General features: G+C 36.9%; 1 protein-coding gene across 7 annotated transcripts in view; it reads right to left on the bottom strand.

The window, feature by feature from the left end:
- The window catches only part of LOC122087374, a 35,726-nt gene that overhangs the window by 5,774 nt on the left and 9,765 nt on the right, over window positions 1-20,187 (bottom strand). For 2 of the 7 annotated variants that reach the window (XM_042656471.1, XM_042656474.1), the window contains 5 exons: window positions 17,963-18,154; window positions 13,419-13,537; window positions 10,507-10,597; window positions 4,169-4,321; window positions 533-658 (listed from right to left, as the gene is read on the bottom strand). In XM_042656471.1, the coding sequence (XP_042512405.1) occupies window positions 533-658; window positions 4,169-4,321; window positions 10,507-10,597; window positions 13,419-13,537; window positions 17,963-18,154 (681 nt within the window). Of the gene's footprint in view, window positions 1-532; window positions 659-4,168; window positions 4,322-10,506; window positions 10,598-13,418; window positions 13,538-16,121; window positions 16,318-16,364; window positions 17,097-17,962; window positions 18,155-20,187 lie in introns of those variants that run through there. The other 5 variants (XM_042656472.1, XM_042656473.1, XR_006142740.1 and 2 more) reach the window with 5 other exon arrangements.

The following is a 20,187-nucleotide window of genomic DNA, read 5'->3' on the forward strand; positions in this document are numbered from 1 at the left end:
GGGGGGGGCTGAAAAACTGCATACATAGTACAAAAATTATATATCTTATTTTAATAGAATATAATCAATCTTGAATCAGATTTTTCAAAATCTTGTGACATTCAAATTCAAATCCACATACGAATGAGACCTCCTATATAACCACTCAAACAGTGAATTGTTTAATTAAATATGGATCAGATTTAGATAGGTTTGACTAGAACCCAATCAGTTTCACAGCCCTAATTTCGCAAGAACAATCTTTGTGAAGGTCCACCAAGGGCATCTCTGGCCCCAAAAATGAACTCAGACAGATGATCGTAACAATCCCAGTCTACGTTCAGCAGAATAAGGGTCCGACTTTCAGATTGGATAGTTCATCCATCAGACTGAACTTCGAAAATGTAGATCTCCTAGTTTGACCATGGAGACATCAACTTATAGGTCGCATTCCCTATCTTAGCAAAAAAAAAAAACCTGCATGTTTTATAGACCGTGGTTGCTGCATATACTACAGGCAACCCTTAATTGGTCAAAGTCGCAATATTCATACCGTGCTAGCTTCTTTTAGCTTGACAATTGATTTTCCAATGATACTTTCTTTCTTTTGTACCCGAAATAATTGTGCGTCTCTACTTTCAGCATCATAACTGGCATTGTCATCAACAATCTTAATTTCCTGAGAGCAGACATAAATATTTCATTAAAAACGGTAAACAGAAACAAAAATAGTGAGCCACAAGCATTATGTACATCAAGATGGACTCACATACATGGACTAGACAATTAATAGAAATTCTTTTCCTCAAAAATCAAATTGCAGTACACAATCATCACCATAGTTATCACGGCGCCGAGGCATTGGAGGCTGCCTAAGCATTTAAACGGCACGTCACCCGCTTTAAGGCGAACAAGATGCCTAAGGCCACCAAGTGTTATTTTTTATTTTCCCTCTTTTCTAACATTATTTATCATCAAAAAGCAACATCAAGCCATATCAAATCATAAAAAAATCAACGTTAAGTCATAAATAATCAACATTTAGAGAAATGTTATTGTTCTATAATAAGTTTGACTGGTCAAATATTTTATTTTTATATGCATTTTGTATTAGGTAGAGCACAGAAATAGCTTCCCAACAAGTCTAAGGCCCTCATTGGTATCATTTTTCTTTTTGATTTTTACCTATTTAACAAAAATCATTAATGAAGGGCAAGGGGCTTGAATTTCTAATTGCAAAACAAATGACTACTTTATCCCTCCATATTGGGACTTTAAGCACATGCTCATTAAAGTCCAGCGTAAAAATAACTAAAAACAATTTTGGCCAAAACACACAAATGATTCTTGATCTCTTTTTGGTTTTTGTGTTTTATCAATTTTTTTAAATAGAAACAAGCTCCATAAACAATACCAAATGCAACCAAAACCATTTTTGTGAACAAAAATAAAAAAATAAAAATGATACCAAAGAGGGCCTAAGATTACTTACATTTGCGCTTTAATGATGAAGTTATGGGTCAAAATTATTTAAAAGTACTCAAATGCTGATAAAATTGCCTAAATGAAAATGATTTTATGGATATCAAAATAAAAGGGTTTTTAGCAATGTTTTACCATGATAAGATTTATGAAATTTTTAGAATTCAGAAAAAACCTCAGCATTTGAAAGTTGAAAATAGCTTGTACAGTAAGAAATCAGTTTTATTCATGGATTTTTTTCTTTTGGGGGGGGGGGGGGTGGGTGTTGACTTTTTATACTTTTAGAATTTGATTTTTAAGCTATTTTTATTGGATTCAAATAGAGGGTATTTTCATCTTTATAATATCTTAAGTAAATGAAATAACATTTACTTAAATGAAAATTGACATAAATAAGTACTGCACCTTGCAGTAAGGCGACAATCGCCTAGACTCCAAATAGGTTGCCTGGATGCCTAGTTCATCATCTAGGCAACGCCTTGACAACTATGATCATGACTTGTAATTTTGAAAATCAATAGCCACTGCACGTTTAATATCTATCAGCCAGTGATGGGCCCAATCAGTCAATTAACTCAACTTAAAATAAATAGAGCATGCTAATATATAGGATAAAAAATGGAACTGGTGCAATTGGAGAAAGGAAGACGAATAAGGTTACACTCCTAACCGAAGGTTCTTCAGTGGGTTTACATAGGCAGTCTAATTATTTTTAAAGTACAATATGCTATAGACAGTCCTGAAAGGAATACCTACAGTCAATTAGTGGGATATTTGACTGAATTTTGCACACGTATACTTGGTGGATCAGTGGCTGTTGAAATTCTGTACATTTCTGGGGATTCACTAAGGCTGTCAGGTTATCATGTGAAAGATTTCCATAATGATCAGGATTCTTGGTTGTCATCATTGTCATCATCATCAATGTTAGAATATATGTATCTCAGCTGGAGGTCCATGGCTGTTGATGAACCTCCATACTGTGGCCTATGGGGCTACAGTCTTGGTTAAGTTGTTCAGATTAGGTTCTTCTAAGTTTCCTATTGTGTTTATACTTTAGGCTTAGCTAGCTAAGTTTCCTATTCAGTTTGTAACACTGTTTTACTTTTACTATAACGAATCAGGGGATGCGACAATAAAACACTACAGTCTATCGCCCAGTTTTCTCCCCTCTTTCAATTCTCATCGTAATCCTCTTCTCTCCATCACTTCCTCTCTCTAACTTCTGGTTCATCATCATCATAATCATCAGTACTAATATCAATTATTAATGACAATGACAAATAACAATACATTAAAGAGAAAATTGGATCAGTGAACTCATGCATCTCCTGATTGGATAAGAAAAGAAGCCAAGAACTCGAAGGATTCTAAAAAGCACAAAAAGTAAAAATTTCTTGCATAAAATAACATTAAAGAATCCAGCTTAATATAGAACTGGCAATGGCATCTGTAACCTGCCTCAGACTCCATGCATTTGGAGGGAAGGGTGGGATTCTCTAAACCCATAAGCCAAATGTGGAAGGTAAAGATAAAGGGTCTCCCCTTCTTGTTCTAACAAGGGGGTGTGTGGTATTTTTGTATATTTGGTTTTGCTATTTTCCCCTGGGGCCCTCAGTCTCCCACAGAATAACATTATCCCCCTGGGGGCCCTGTATCTCTTCTTCCTTTGATAATGAAATGAATTGTTATTCACCCAACAAAAAAAAAAACAATGGGAAAATATTATTCTGTGGGAGAGTGGCCCCTGCGCCCAAAAATATTTGGGGGGAGGGGTGTGAAATGACTGCCCCGCCCCCCATGAAAGGGAAAATGACTCTTCTGTGGATGCTTCCTCGTGCGCTCTCATTGGCCCTCGCGCACAAGCAGGAAGTACTCCACCCCCCCAAAACAAAAAGGGGGGGGGGGGGAGTAAGGGCAATGGGTCTTACCCTCCATGTTTACTCATTTACCTGTCTAAGTGACGCAATTAAAATTTTTCATGAATATCAATATAATGTCAAATACATACAAAACATATTGCGAAGCCCAACCTACTAGCCAAGTAGATATTTAATGGTAACCCAATAACCAATCTTATCAAGTATCAAAGCCTATAGCCAGTGATTCATTTCCCACACAAATATCATACCATTATAGCTACAGGTTGAAGTACAATACACAACACTTTACCCACCTCAATGCCCTGCTGGGTAATTAAAAATTTTACATCTTTACCCTATCGTATTGGGTAAAGGCCCTTATATCCCTTAAAAAGGAAGGGTAAAGCCATTACCCTACCAGTTGCCACCACTAGCTCCGCAGTACTTACAACATACACATAATTATATGAGGATAGGTCTTCAGGTGGGAAATTATGAGAATTTTGAAGAGAATAAAGGTTTTCCCTATTTTTTCTGGGGCCTCTCTCTGGTGATGGTGGAATGAAGTGTGTTTTACAGAGGGGTTGGAAGAACGGGTTCTTTTTCCGATCAAGTCAGAGATATTTTTAGTCAGTTGGTCTGCCCTGCAGTTTGTTTTTTCTTTCTTATTTCATCCTATATTCTCTTCTCTCGGGTTTTCACTGAGGTTATAATCACGAGTCTTTCTTACAGGAAAAAGTTTAAGTTCCCTTCACAGGTCCATGAATTAGGTATATATCAAACATATCTCATTCACAAGATTTGAATTATAACATAATTTCAAATAAAAGATAATCAGAATATACCTCCTCATTCTCAGATTGATCAGTACTTTTCTGAACTCGTTTTTCAAGTTCAAATAGCTCATGCCTTAATAGCTCAAATCGTTGAAACTCATTTGAACCTGAGTCCAAATCCCCCATATCTTCTGTAGTTGACATCTCATCATGTTCAACTTCCTGTAAAATGCGAACTCACTCAAAATTTATTTCCCCTTGACAGGTTTACAAGTTTCTACAGCATAGGATAGATGCTAAGCATTCAGTATTCATGTACAGTACACTGTTGGAATCATAGTTGTCATGGTGCCTTTGAAGCCTAATGCATTCGAGGGGGCCCGTATGCAAGGCGACACCAACAGGCAACCAAGGCATCCAAGGTGCCTCGAAGCCTAGGCATTACCTTGACAACTAAGATTAACTACCATAAAACAAGATTGTTTTCTAAACTTTGCAAGCACATTCTCCAATATCTTAAGATTTTAAGTATGACATGCATAACTTATTTGATCATAAGAAGACGTGCCCAAATTTGATTAAAACCCTCCAGTTAGTCAACTAACTCAACTCATAGATGATTTAGTACCTACACTAGCAGCCAATCTATATAGATGTACGATCAATCTAATCTAACAAAAGCTGGGTAAAAGTCATAATGGCCAATTGGAGACAAACAAATGCACAAGAATGAAATTTTTGCAAATGAACATGGAGTTTCAGATAAGTGATCCTATGTTGATATCCAATCTGCCATGTCAGTCCCTAGCCATAAAAACAAAGTTTCAAGCCATGTCATCAAATAATTTTCTTGTTACTCTTGTCTGGGGAATAATAATGCCTAATGAAGCTCATCCTCATACACTAAAGCGGTGAAAGAGGTCAAGGTCAAGCAAAACAGAGCCATTTACTAGAGAAATAAAAGTTTCTGGTTATCAAGTTTTGTGTATTGTAAAATAAACAACCAGAAAAAATGATAAAAATAAAAGATCCAGGTTTGAGTGTGTGAAGAAACCAACAAGAAAGAGGTTGAGCAAAAGCCAGGAGATAAAACGGTTCTCTGTTTTTAGCATTTCAAAGAAAATGAAAACTAAAGTGTTCCCCTCTAATTCAAAATGATAAATTCTCAAAAGCTACACTAAAAGGTTAACAGAAGGTTTGCAAGCTTCTTAGTGTATATCATTCACCATGGGCTTTGTTCTCTATATAATGCTTTCAGTTCCTTGGCCTTTATTTTATTTCCAGAAATATTCTTGGAGTAATCCATGAAGAATATTCAAATATTGTTTTTTGTCAAATTCTTCAGGATAATTTTTATTCGTTTATTTTAAAAAATTATTAAAGCTTCTGTTAATGGTCTGTAGTGTGACCTTCTGCTTCCAGATTGATTTTAGTAAAACTATTTATTTATTTGTACATTACATATAGCTTATACTACCACCACGCTTCATATTTAAATATAAACAGAGCATACAACACCTGTTTCCTACGAGTAGAGGAGGTGCTTAAAACCTTCCTTTTCCGTGACCCGATCACAGATCTGACTCTAAATATCAGACTACTAGCCCTGAAGTCATGAGAGTACTAATTTGGCCCCAACCCTACTCTATTTTATCAAGAAGGACCTCCCAAAGAATAACAGCAGCTCTCAGAAAGTTTAACTTTATTGGGCAGAGAAAGAACACAAGCAAGCCAGAGAAATTTCGAAAGAGAAGGCTGGGACTCAGCCAGCAGATTCATCACTGATGTAGATCCATACTTTGGACTGGGCTATCACAGGAGGAAAGCCCAGTCCAAGAAGCCCCAATCGCCCCCCACTTTAGTGTGGGTCATAGTTAATTTATAAGGCCCCACTGGGCCCATCGACTTTCACTTAAGTTCTTATTTAATTTAATAAGGCCCATTGTGCCCATCGATTGTACTCCGCCCATTAAAGGCTCTTAGTTAATGACTCCATGTTGGAGTTCTAGTCTAGTCCTATTTGGAGTCTAGCTCCTATTATGTAATGTCCAATCCTACTTGGAGTCTAGCTCCTATTATGTAATGTCTAACCCTAGTTATGGTATGACTGCTAATCTGCACTCTTATTTCTCAGATTTGAATAAAGAATTTGCAATCAATTGCTTAGAACAACCAGGATAGCTATGGGTGAGAAGCCCGGGCCGAGATAGCCAACTTCCACTCACAATCTCCTCGCTCTTTCTCTTTTATTCTCAGATTTCTACTGCTGTTATTACCTGCTGCCATTGTTTACTGTTGTTGATAAAGTTCCGACCTGTTCAAGATCCCTAAAGTCAGAATTGACCAGCACTCCTAGAGGAATTAGGAGAGAGATCGATCTCCTCTTCCTCCCCCATTGGTTCTCTGTTCAGCCAGGCATTAAACAGAGGTGTTCTAGGCCCTCTAAGGATCAATCGATCCTTACCTAAGCACTGTTGGAAGCATCCAACCACTGTTCTTGAAGTTTCTCTCAGTTCTCTCTCCTAGGTCTGAAAATCAAGAAAGTACATAACTCCACAACCAGCCATCAGAAGCTCTTCATATTTTGGGGTTTTCGTATCCTCCCTGAGCTTTACAATCGACCAGATTTGCAGCTCCATACCTCTCTCTCTCCAAGCCGATTGGGTTTTTTTCTGGTTTTCCTCTCTGTTAGCTTGTCTTTTATCTTGTGGGAACAGCTCTGGTTATTTCTCTTGTTTCTTAGTCCATTGCTGATTAGTCTCAAGTAACTTTTGGCTCTTAAGTTGTTTGTTTAGGGTTGGTTATAAACTGCTGGGGTAGTTTACTTGTAACCTACTTCTGCATTAATCACCCTCTATAGTCCTTGGACGAGCATTAGACACATTCTCCTTCAATGTTTCTTTGGGTTAGATATGATATATAACAAGGAAGGAGTAGAGTTCTGAGTGGACACTTAGTGGAAGAGAAGGCATTAATGGATTCCAGAGACTCAATGATTTAGAGTTCCAAGAATTATCCTGCACATCATGGAGAAAAGTCTCTTTATCCCGTGCATCATTGTGGAGATTTGTCTCCTGTCTAAGTGGACATTTAGTGGAAGAGAAGGCATTGATGGATTCCAGAGACTCAATGATTAAGAGTTCCAAGAATTATCCTGCACATCATCATGCAGAAAAGTCTCTTTATCCAGTGCATCACTGTGGAGATACGTCTCTTGTAGGCATCAGTTGGAAACTTCCATAATTAGTAGTTTTAGAGACTCGGAACTTCAAAAAATAGGTAATGTAGGAATGGACTTGGAAAACCAAACCAGACCCAAGACTGCAGGAACTTTTAAACTAAGAACAACCAAGAATAGCCAAAGTAAGGCAGCAATATAATAGATCAGAATTAAGGAAGAAACAGATTTTTGAAAATCAGAATTTCGAATCCAGAAACTGGAATTTATGAGATCAGAATATAGCCCAGATTAAAGGACTAAATCAGATATAGGAATAAGGTCACAACAGATCATCAATTGTGAACAAACATCCACAAAATTCAGGTACAGTCAGATGTCTCCATCGATCTCAGAAAACAGAACCGATTAGGTCAAAATATCCAATAATACTTAGAATAGATCAGCAGTGACCAAATAGGAATAAATCAGCAGTAGTATTAGGATGATAAAAGACCCAAATCAATATTAGACATAACAGAAAACAGAATAAGACTGTCCAACAATCGAACCAGATTTTGTCCTAGTAAAATCACTACAGGACAAAAATAAGGTGATTTTTGATAACTTGCAATTGACAGCTCAGATCTAGCCCAGGTTTGGATCGAGTTTCACACTAATAGGAAGGAAGACTCGATCAAAGTTTCAGCCTAATCTGAAGGCTGCAGGTAGTACAGAGATCAAGTAACCAATTGAGACTTTTAGAAGGATTTCTGGGCAGACATTGAAAGGTAAATACCTGATCTGTGTAGCAGTAGTATACCCTTTAAATCACCTTGAATACTTTAGAGAAATTGAGGAAAATTGATAGAATAGTTGAAGAGACCTCTTGGACTTCACGCCGCAAAGAGTTGTTGGATCGAACACCAACCCATCACTGTGATCAGACACACAGAAGTTCTCTTGCAGAGAAAGTAGCAGTAGCAGCCATGTATTTTGTCAAAATCGTGGCTCATTAAAAGCGCCATCATCTTTATTTATAATAGTGATAGGAGTTACATAAAATAGAAACTAACTTTAGTTTCCAAAAACTGAAATAGGAAACTAAAAATTAGAAACTCAGCTAGTTACTAAAACTGAAAATAGAAACTTACAAAATAGAAAGTCCTTTAGTTGCTAAACTGAAAATAGAAACTAACTTATGACTGAAAATTAGAAACTAATTTAAGACTTCAAAGTAGAAACTAAATTACTAACTAAATGACTAATTAGTAACCCCATCAGCGGCCCAAATCGTGGGCTGACTTGGACCAGATCTGGGTCGACCCAGTCAGCCACTTGGGTTGACCTTGGTCTTGGTTCTCCTTGTGTAAACCCTTGGTACTGCATCAATAGGAAGTCTCATAGAAGCCTCCATGATGACTCCTTATCGCACTGCCCGAATACAATGGTATAGACCTTAAATGCCAACAAAAATTTCAATCACAGAGCCTTATTTCTGGTTCTATTTAAATTGGCCATCCCTAACAATGAAAATACCCACATCCTTTCCCATATTAGGCTCTTCATGAAAGCGCAAGCTCTACCAAAATGCAAAGCTTTGGGTGGTGGATTGTGCACAAAAAGTCATGACCACAATATGTCTCAAAGGAGTTGGGTGAGATGGATCCTCCTTCCCCATGTCTGTCACTTGTGCAAAGAAAAAACTAGATATAAAATAACAACAAAACAAAAAAGTTAACTGGAAAATTCCAAACATATTTTGTTATGTTGTAATTAATGGTAATTTAGACCTTTATTTTCTTCTTCAGAAGAAAAAATAATATAACATTCTATCATAGGCATGTATATAATTCAAAGCTAAACATATTTTCAATATTTTTATTTTGTTGTTTTTATTTATTTTTAAATAAAAATTAACATATATTAATTACTTGAAAAACTAAAAGCTATACGATGTGTAACGAAATACTAACGTATGCAGGTCTCAGTTACTGGAAACTTAGGTGTTCCAATTATGAGTCATCATAACATGCAATTATAAATGGCATATCCTCCCTCAGCCTCTTAGAAATGCAATAAGGAGTCATCAAGATAAATCGCAGTTCTGTTTGGATGTATTATAATCTTACCCAGTGTTTCATGTGCATGAAACACATGGAGCAAATGACAAAGGACCACACAACATATTACATGAAGGGCCCCAAACTCTATAGTGGAATAGGCAAAGAATTTCCCCAAACTCCAACCCAGTCTCTCTACTCCCTGCCTATGAATTATTCTTTCTGATTTTCTTCTGCAAATAATCAGTCCTAGATGGTCATTCATGCATACAATAAAATTTTCCAAGGGTTTTCTAGGAAAAGTCAAAGTCTTCCCCAGGATTTGTGTTTTAAGAGATGAAGTTTACATGGAGATCGAAGCCTAAGTATGTTGTAGGAATGTTCTTGTGCTGGAGTCCCCTACTCCCCTTAATACAAAGATTTTTTCGGGTATATTTTTTAAACAGGTATCAGAAGGCCCATTTCAACCGAAATAATTCAATGGACTCAAAAGAAAAGTTGAACTGAAATATCCTATTTTGTCACCAAAGCAAAATGGCCACCGAAATTAAATTACAACTAAAATATAATAATCAAGGCATTTCCAAAACCAGCCTTCATCTAAGCTTGCATGTACATGTAAGGTAATGTGCAGGTAGAGGAATTGTTTCCACCATTTTATGAGCCATACCTAGTACTAAGATAAATAAAAAATTTTATGGGCCATACCTAGTACTAAGATAAATAAAAAAAGGTCAAATAACATAATCCTCTTTTTCTTTACTTTTCCTCTTTCCTTTTTCTGAAATATAACGAATCAAATAGCCGCCTTCATCCATTTAATCTTTCCTAAACAACCAGAACAATAAGATTTATCAGATGGAGAGGATCACTCATATGAGTAGGATTTTGGCTCAAGGGATCTCCTAGATGTGCACCTTCATCATTTGTTCGACAAAATGATATCTGCAAAGTTGTTGGACATGGAGGAACCCAATTAACATGTTTCCCTTTGGCAATACCCAGACCTTGAAAGTGAATGTAAAAAATCCAAACCATATGAAGGAAAAAATACGATTCAAAACCCAGATGGCCACAGATTTGTGCAATTACAACAAAACAATGAATATAATAACAAAATCAATTAAAAGGGAACATGCAATCCTGTAATGAAATTCAATAATAATGTAGTAAAGATAGAGGCATACACCCTGATTTAAAGGTGATGATTCAGGTTCTATTTTCTTGGTGGAACGACGTACCAAAAAGCTCCACATACCATGAGGCTTGTTAACCACCCTGAACACACAAAACCAAAGAAAAAGAAATCTCTGTAAATAAGAACAAAAATCCTAAAACAGCAGAATTAACCCCTGAGAAAATCAGATCACTGTTTAAAAAATAAAGTCATGACACATATTGTCAGTTTGAGAGCCATGAAAGTCATGTTTACACGTAATAAAGATAAGTATATAATTATGGGCAAGATATTGAAGTATGTCATTGTTAAACAGTGTACCGTGAGGGGAGTTTATGTTAAGTCATTGCTATTACATGTCATTGTTAAACAGTGTACGGTGAGGGGGAGTTTATGCTAAGTCATTGTTATTATATGGGCTTAGTTGTAATTATTTTAGTTTGTATTTATTCGTAATTTGAGACATAGGATTGCTTTGGTATCATTTTATTTTTGCTTTTCTGGCACAAACATTTTTTTTTGTGTGTTTGGTATCATTTATGGACACTAATTATATTTTAAAAGAAATCAGTAGAATATAAAATCTAAACGAAGTCAAGACCTATTTTTCTATTATGGCCAGAAATTATTTTTCTCCCATTATGCGCTAAGCCTTAATGAACACGTGCTCTGACTGCTAAGACATGAGGCTATAATGGTAAACAGGGGAGGGGAGTTCATGTTAAATCAATGTTATTATATGGGCTTAGTTTTAATTACTTTAACTTTGTAATTTGACCCTTAGAAATGATTCTTAATTTATTATAGGTATAAGTAGTGTGCCTAGGCCACTATAAGCAGTATTCTGAATCCTCTCTCTCTCTCTCTCTCTCTCTCTCTCTCTCTCTCTCTCTCTCTCTCTCTCTCTCTCTCTTCTCCTTCTCATTTCCACTTGTAGATATTGGTTACAGGTTCTTGCATCACTACAAGAATAAAATTGCAATTATTGACAACATAATACTTTACATTGGTTCCATCAACCTTCAATGATGTAGATAGGGCTGCCACAAGGAGGACTCGAACTGACAAACCATGGTTCAGTTCTGTCCCAAGTCTGGACCTGGTTCCCCATCGACCCAGCCTTGCTGGCCCCCAGTTTGGTCTTAAGCTGGTCCACCTTTGCAGCCATTGAACCAACACAGCAGCTATACATTATTGCAGTATTTTAGTTCATATTTTGGGATTCTAAAAGATCCTTTGAGGTGCCATTGATCCAGACTGTTGCAAGCAGTCCAGAAGTTGCTATTTGATGCCTGGTGCCTGTGATCTCCACATCCGCTGCCTTTTGTCTTTTGTGTGTTTGACCAGTCAAACACCAAGTTGGGTGCTGCTCCAATCTTCTAAAATGTTTCCCTATTGTCTCATGTTAGTTTCTTAGGGTACAAGTCAGTAGTTATTTACTAAAAGTAACTAATTCTATTTTATGTTAGTTTGTTTCTAATTTGAAAGGCTGTGCCTAGCCTATTTAAGAGAGACCATTGTACTTGATTAGAACAAGTTAATGAAGTTTATTTTCAGATGGCTCATGCTGTTTTTCTGTGGAATACAGTTGGGTGAAAGGCCCTAGGTGAGATGCCTAAACTTGAGGGGTGAGATGCCAAAAACCTAACCTTCTCTTCCCCCTTTCTCAACCTTCCATCAATCATACCCAGCTTTTAAGGGTTTGGCCAGCACCACAAGAGGAACATTCGACCAGAAGTTGAGCCCCTACTGAGCAGCCTGCAGGCTTCTCCTATTCCAGCCCAGATTTGAACTTGGGTTCTAAGTCTGATTTCAGATTTGAACTTTTGGGATCCTAACTGGGGTTGGGTAGTTCCTACCTAGCCTTACATCATTAAAGATCTGTGAACCAAAAGCTTGTGTTCAAAAAAGTTTTAAAAACTTGGTATTTTGTGCTCCAATCTGAAATGAATATATACATAAACCCTTAATCTGGAGTTTCAGCAACAAAAGGGGGGGGGGGGGGGATTGACCTTTGATCACATCTTTGGTCAGGAAAAATTGGAAAAAAAACAAAAAAAAAAAACTCTATTTTCAAGACTAGCTACTGTAGTCTGAAATATCTTTTCCTTCCAGAAAAAGAATTTCTTAAATTTTACCCAAATATAATAGAACTGTTACTATAAATCTAGTCATCCCTCACCACACACAGCCAAATCTACAAGATTCTGTCTCAATATTTTAAAAGAGGCATTCATCATACTCCGCACGTAGTAGGATTGGAATATTCCTCACCAAAATGTTTTAAGATTTATTCCATTAATATAAACTATGGGAGAGGGGGTGGGATAGGGGAGTGCACCAATGAGGCATGACAAAATGGTATCATGTATTAAAGGGCAGAGAGGTAATTTCATGTGAGGAGGAGAGAAATAGACATAAAGGTGCTGGTGTACCCTGCATTAGCGGCTCAGAGAACCATTTCCCATAAACTATATAGGAGAAAGTTGGAAGGGATTCACAGCCCAAAATTCTTTAAGCTTAAGCACCACTTATTGTTTCTAATGTTTCTGTTATGAAAATTTTATAACCAATTTGTAAGTGGTGAATTTATGGTTTTGCTTTTTATATTTCCTTGGTTGGATTTTTTATCATTTGCTTTGTTGTTCTTATTTCTGTCCTATCCTTGAGAAAAAATTAATTTAGGGATTCAACCATGCATGATAGCTACAGCAATTGGAGAAAGTCTTCTAAAACAACTATAGATGGCTGTTTTGCTCATGCAATCAGTCCTAGGAGTCTACGGGGTCTTATTTTATTGTTTCACTAAAATTACATCCAAGATTTTCCAATTTTTGCATACTTCCATGAGAACCAAAGTTAAGAACCTCATAGACATGAATGTGAAAGAAAAGCTTTAAAGATGTCAGAAGGCACTCAAACCTATCAGCAGAGTATTCTCGGTTGTCCCATGTATTGTTAACACTCTTTCCGATTTTTCTCTTTGGATATCGTCCCTTATTACTAGTTGATGGCTCTGAATGACATTCAACATCCTCTCCCTGGTTGATCAGCACAAAGCACCACCACCAGTCAGATCGAGACCAATTTGAAATAAGATGTTAAATGGTGCATAATCAATGGAATGTACAAAATGTATTAAAAATAAATTTATGGTAAAAGGTTGGCTGGGTGGCCTACCCCCACAAAGCTTGGCTAAGAGGCTAATCTAAATGTGCCATGCGGAGAGATGACGAAGAAATTCTAACCTTTGCATGATGTGGCCATGCCTATGGAGTAAGAAAGGCCAATGTCCCCAAGGCAAGTGCCATATTTGAGAAAAAATGTTCAACTTTTTTGGGCTGATTTCACTTGCAAGCATGTTTTTTCTTTTCTTCCACACCCCCACCCCCCTCTTTTTTCTTACCCTTTTGCCTCCTCCCACCCTCCCCTCCCCTTCCTTCCCATCCCTTCCCTTCCCTTCCCTTCCCTTCCCTTATTTTCCCCACTTTTGAACTAAAACTGGCCTGGATTCCTAGACACAGATGGTGACAGCTCACCTTCGACATGTCTGGACACCATGTCGCGAAGGTGACGCCTTGACATCTATGATTTGAGACTTGCCTATTAGTGTTTCTTTTCCACCAACTGCATTGGTTTTGCGGACATTTTTTAATAGTAAGAAATCTATCATCATTATCATATCGCACTCCCTCCCTCCGTATCTCTCTTCTCAGTCTCTTGCAAAAAGCAGAAACCTCTCTCTCAAAGCCCCAATCATGATGTAAAAAGGTGGCCCATACATTAAACAAGTCCTTGCAGAGCTTCTTGACATTTTCAATTAGACAATCAGCCATGTCCGTGCTGTATTTCTTTATAGTGGCAGCCACAAAGGTTGAAGATAAATACTTTGCAAAATGCAAACCAAGAAAACAGAGAAATTCATAAATTTTTTATTTCAAAAAGCCCATCATGTCCTGAAGCTTGAAGAGAGGATTCAGATTTAAACTCAAACCTCAGATCTGGAATCTACCTCACTCGGAAAAACAAAGAAAAAGGAACTTGAATCAACTTTCCTGCTTGTTTGTTCATCACTGAAAACCATTAGGAATCCATTGCATAATTGTGTTCCCCCCAGTAATACACTGCTGAATTGTCAATTGCAAAGGAGCCAAGGAAGAAAGAAAATAAACGGCATTTTTGCAACACAAAAATATAGAGAGAGAGGGGAAGTCACTAATATATTAATCCCGTCTCGGATATAGTTTTCCAATCAAGTGGATCCTTGTCATTCTCCCTATTATTACTTTCTTGGAGTATTGCTAGTGGTCCTATATGTTACTTTCCTACAATTTTTTCTTAAGTAGAGTCCAATTAGAAGTTGCATCATCACATTGAGCTTTAAATACTCCACCCTATAGCTTAAATGAGAACATGAAAAAATGGGGAAGAGCTCCCACAAACTAGATAGAGAGGTTTCCATGTAGAGGCAACTCTGGAATTACACCACAGCCTGAGCTGGTGAAGAGCCATGTAAAGCTAGGAAGGTAATATCTCATTTCCTCTTCCTTTCACATGGTTATATTTAATTCTCCCAATACGATATATTTATTAGAACATAATATTAGGGTATAGTATAGGGGTCGTTGTCCCATGTTGTGGTGGTAAGAAAACTAGTGTTGTATGTGAAAACATGAGTTCAAGCCTGAGGACCGGCCACTTTGTGCAAGAGAAAATGCCAAAGCTTAGGACCGACTCCAGCCCATCCCTCCTGGAACCAAGGAGGACATGTACCAGGTTACAGCATGGTTCAAGAAGTTAACTGTTTCGGTCAACCAACCAAAATAATTTGGTATCTACCCTGGTTGGCAGGAAACAGACCAGGACTCAGCCGGTATCCATGATTCCGACCATAGTTGTCAAGGTGCTGCCTTGGTTTTTAGGGGGTCTAGGCAGATGTTGCCTTAGTGCAAGGCACTGGTTAATTTGAAGCTTGGGTTTGAAATGGTATCAAACCAGGCTTGGCACTTATTTATGCCAAATACCATGTATTTACTTGAGATATTATTCATATAGATTCAAACACCCTCCAAATGAATCTAATAAAAATAGTTAGAAATTCAAATTCCAAAAGGAAAAGGTCAACACCCCAATTCATGAAAAAACCAAAAACAATTTTGTTGTAGGGGCAATTTTCAACTTTTAAATGTTGGAGTTTTTCTCAAATCTAAAAAATTGATAAATCTTATCTTGATAGAACATCACTAAAAATAAAAAGAACGGTAAAAATAATCTTTAGTTTTGATGTCTAAAAATTTATCTCCATCAGGACGATTTAAACAATATTCATACACATCAAATAAGTTTTGACCGGAACATAACTCCTTCAATATTAAGCGAATTTTATGAAATCTTGGATTTGTTGGAAGTTGGTTTTGTGCTCTACCTAATACGAAAGTCTAATGCAAAATTAAAATCATTTGACTAGTCAAACTTATTAGAGAACAGGAACATTTCTCTATATGTTGATTTTTTATGACTTGATGTGGTTTATTGTTGATTTTTGATGATATAAGGTATATGTAGCATACAAAATAATGTTAAAAAAGAGAAAAAATAAAAATAACAGTTGTGCGCCTTTGTCACCTAAGCTCTTAGGCACCCCTCCACCACCTTGTCGCCTTGGCACTCGTAATTTTAACCAAAACTTTCAAGGGTATGATGGATTTGATCAACATGGCTCTTCATCATCTTCATTCCAAACTACGTGTGATGATCAGTCACAAGGTGTGGCATCTTTCGTAGATAGCATCTTCTCCTTCCTAGACCTTGATAGAGGGCCCTTAGAGAAGAAAGGGAAGATCAGAGTAGTAGGGGGAAGGGAAAAGGGAAAATAAATCAGACCTATTCTCATTCAAAATCAAATCACTCTACCATTGTTCATAGATTACAGCCAATATACAAGGAAAATAAAGACATAAAACTGAAATAGAAACTATTTTTAACTACAGAACAAACCATAAAAGGAAACTAACTCAAAAGGAATGAAATCCTGACTGACTTCTAACTCCTATGTATGGTACTACTTGGAAATAAAGACTTAAAATAATAAAATACTACTTCCAACCATTGTTGGACCATAACCCTGGGCTAAGCCGGTTCTTCTTGAGTCTTAGCTTTCAAAGCCGGTCATGCTGGTCCAACCAGTCAAGTGCAGTTGTATTTGCATCAAACCCCCAACAGCAACTCTATCAGTTTTGTACACTGACCAGGTTTACAATGGAGGCATGTTCGCATCATCTTCCCGATCCGATGATCTATATCCAAGATTGGGGTACCTAGAGTAACCTATCAGGTATGTGTTAGACTTTTGAGCTTTTCTTCCAACATACCATGACATGATCATCTTTTGTGATTGAGTAGGAGGAACGGTTTAGCTGGTATCACCAATCTTTCTCATCAATCAAGCCCACCTAGAACCCTTTTTCATATTGACAGAATGGGAGACTAGGAGGCAGGGCAGGGAACTTTTGCTCATTTGCTCATTTGCACCTTTGGGTTTTCATGTGAACTGTGAACATGTGATTTGTGAAGTCAATGTCGGTGACTGTACACCTGCACCTTTGATGAAAGATTCTGAAATTAAATAATATTAAATGATTTTTCTCCATTTGTCACTTGCAATTGCATACTTTAATTAGTTTCTTTATATTTAGTATGTTATAGTACTAAATCCTGTGTAACATGGGCTATCTTTAAGAAATATACAGGCAATGTACAAATTACGATGTACTCTACCAACTTAGGGTACGAAACCAAAGTAACAATTTGAGTATGTTTTTCAACAATCTAAAGGTTCCACTGTGTGTATGGATGTTTAATTAGGGTCTCTCAAAAGTTTTAGCTCAAAATAGTCATTTGACCATTGAAATGGTCAACAAATCCACCAACCAAGCCCGACAGCAAGTCAACCAGAAGTCAGTTTAGCTCCTCCATACCAATAATTTTTCCACCAATTTAGATTTAGACAACTCTAAATTAATTCTCCCACAATTTATGATAAATATGCACATAGGCCCAATTGGGGCATTCATTAATTCTACATTCAATATAATACAGATTTTCCTCTACTTGATTTTCAAGCCATGATTGTGTTTGTCAATCTTTCATAAATATCTGATATGATTGATTTTTTTATTCTACCTTACACTTTCTCATCTCATATTTGATACAGAATAAACTCCATGGATCAGAGGAAGCAAACATTTTTTTGAGTAACTCTTGGCCTTATACCCCAGTCTAAACAGTGACTCAATGAAGAAAGAAATGCCCTCTTCAAAAGAATAACTACTAAAATCCAATTATTTTCATTGTTCTCAAAATATATGGTTAGCATTGTTAGGAATTAGGAATCCTGTTCTTGCAATTAAAACAATCTACCACATATTTTAGAAGCATAGAATTGAGAGCCACAAGGAGGGAAATACCTGTTGAAGGGATGCAGCCTTTGCTCTGAAAGATGCCTCAAGAAATTCAGCCTCTTTCTTAAGTTTCCTTATCCTCTCAAGGTCAGAACAAGCAGCTTGTAGATGCTCCTTTCCAGAATCAGAGCTCGATAAATGTAACTCCTGAAGCAATTCTTCTAATCTTTTTAAAGCTTCTTCAACACTCTCCAATGCCTGGAAACAACTCATATAATTAAAAAGAATTTAGCAATTTTTAAGATATTAAGAAAAAACAAGGAAAGGATAAGGTTAACCATATAACAGAATTCAAGATTTGGAAGTGAAGACAAGCAGAAGGGATACAAAAATGCCATGTAAGAATACCGTAATGCTTAAGCTTTTAGAGGATAAAACTAAAACAGATGAAAATTTTTCAACCAATGACAAGTTGAGAGGCTAGATGGGTTATGTAGATGAAACAAAGAGTGGATCAGGACCAAAGTAGGCCAGTGTAACCAACACAACTCATTATGCAGGGTAGTATAGCCATAGAAAACCAATTCTCAGATGCTAAACTAGATACTTAAATCCTACTCAACCTTCATAGTTCATACATGATGAGCTGACCAATAGCCACAACATGCCCAAGAACAGCCACCCAGGTGCACATTGTAGAATACCAAGAAAGGAAACAACAGGGTCTCTACTTCATTAAAGAAATTTTAAAGTTCAGCTTATAAATGGGTTATAATTTATAAAGACAAGAAAACATTTCAAAAATAACTGACATTAACTTTAGATGTCAAGACCAAATGGCTCTTTGCTATCTTAGCTGATGCACATGGATCTTTGATATGGGAGACTCAATGTCTGGATCATAGAAGATACATAGAAATCGAATGAAACTAGTTTTATGCATAAGAAGAACCCACAAAAGAAATAGATCTGAACAAAACGGCTTGAAGTCAAAGATTCAGATTCCCATTGGGTTTACTCATACATGACCTCGCATGTGCACCTACATCCTTGGGAGACATGAAAGCTTCACTCACGTCTCGTTTTTCTCCCATCTCCCCCCCTTGGTCACTGCAATATTATATTTAGTTTTATTTATCCTCTGTGGATTTTACTATCCCTGTCAGCCAACCCAACCCACCCAAAAGTCAGCATGGAGGTTGGGAACGGAGGCTGCATAAAATTTGAGTCTTGATAAAACTACTAAACAGCTACTACCACAACTCTAGTTTGGGCATACTTTTCTAAAGTATTTCTGGATGCTCTGGGTAGGGTCTATCTTGCAATATGATCTAGAATGTTAGCACTATGTTATTGTTGTTGGGGATTTTGTAATTTCCACTCATTCATAATCATAAAATCTTCCAGTTATCTATTCAAAACAGAAAAGGCTGGATTCTTATTTTTTTTTAAGGGGGTGGGGGGGGATCTTGAAATGGAAAACTAAGAAAAACCTTTGGAAGTCTGTACCAAAATGTTTTTATTCTGTCCTCCCTGAAGCCATATTAGAACTCGTAATGGATGGGCTATGTTAGAATGCCACGAGGCATAGGATTAGCACCCACCATCAAAATGTGTGTACCATAGTACATAGCAAAATCCAGATTCGGAGGTCCTAGAACTGTTAAATCTGCTCATTAGAGATAGGGAAGAACAAAGAGGAAGAATAAAAAAACATAATACAATGAATAAGTAAATCTGCTCATTAGAGATACGGAAAAATATATAAATAAGGAACTAAAAGTCAACCCATTTCCCATCACATCACAATAAACATGTCCATAATGAATCCAAATACCATCTCACATTGTTTCCATAGGGGTCACAGCACCTAGGCAACACAAGGCATTGGAAGGAGCCTGGACTCAAGGCAACACCAACAAGGCGTATAGACAAATGACAACTATGATTGTTTCACATCCAAGTACTTAATACACAGTAATGAAAATCTGTTGAATCTTCAATAAAACAACAAAAAGAATGACAAGATACTATTGCCACAGAGCCACTTTTTTTTTCCCCCCTTTTTGTGAATAAATAATTTATTACCAAGGATAGAGAACAATAGGGACTCCCAAGAATAGGGAGAAAACAGTGCCACTAAAACTACTATCATTACCACAAAATAGGAAACAATAGAATCCTATAGTCTGAACCAAGTTAAAAAAAAAAAAAATGGATGACAATCGAGAGGTTATTAGATAACTATGGATGGAGTTTCTCATCAATAGTAAGTTTGAAATAAGATGTCA

The sequence above is a fragment of the Macadamia integrifolia genome, chromosome 8 (genome assembly GCF_013358625.1).
Source record: "Macadamia integrifolia cultivar HAES 741 chromosome 8, SCU_Mint_v3, whole genome shotgun sequence".
NCBI lineage: Eukaryota > Viridiplantae > Streptophyta > Magnoliopsida > Proteales > Proteaceae > Macadamia > Macadamia integrifolia.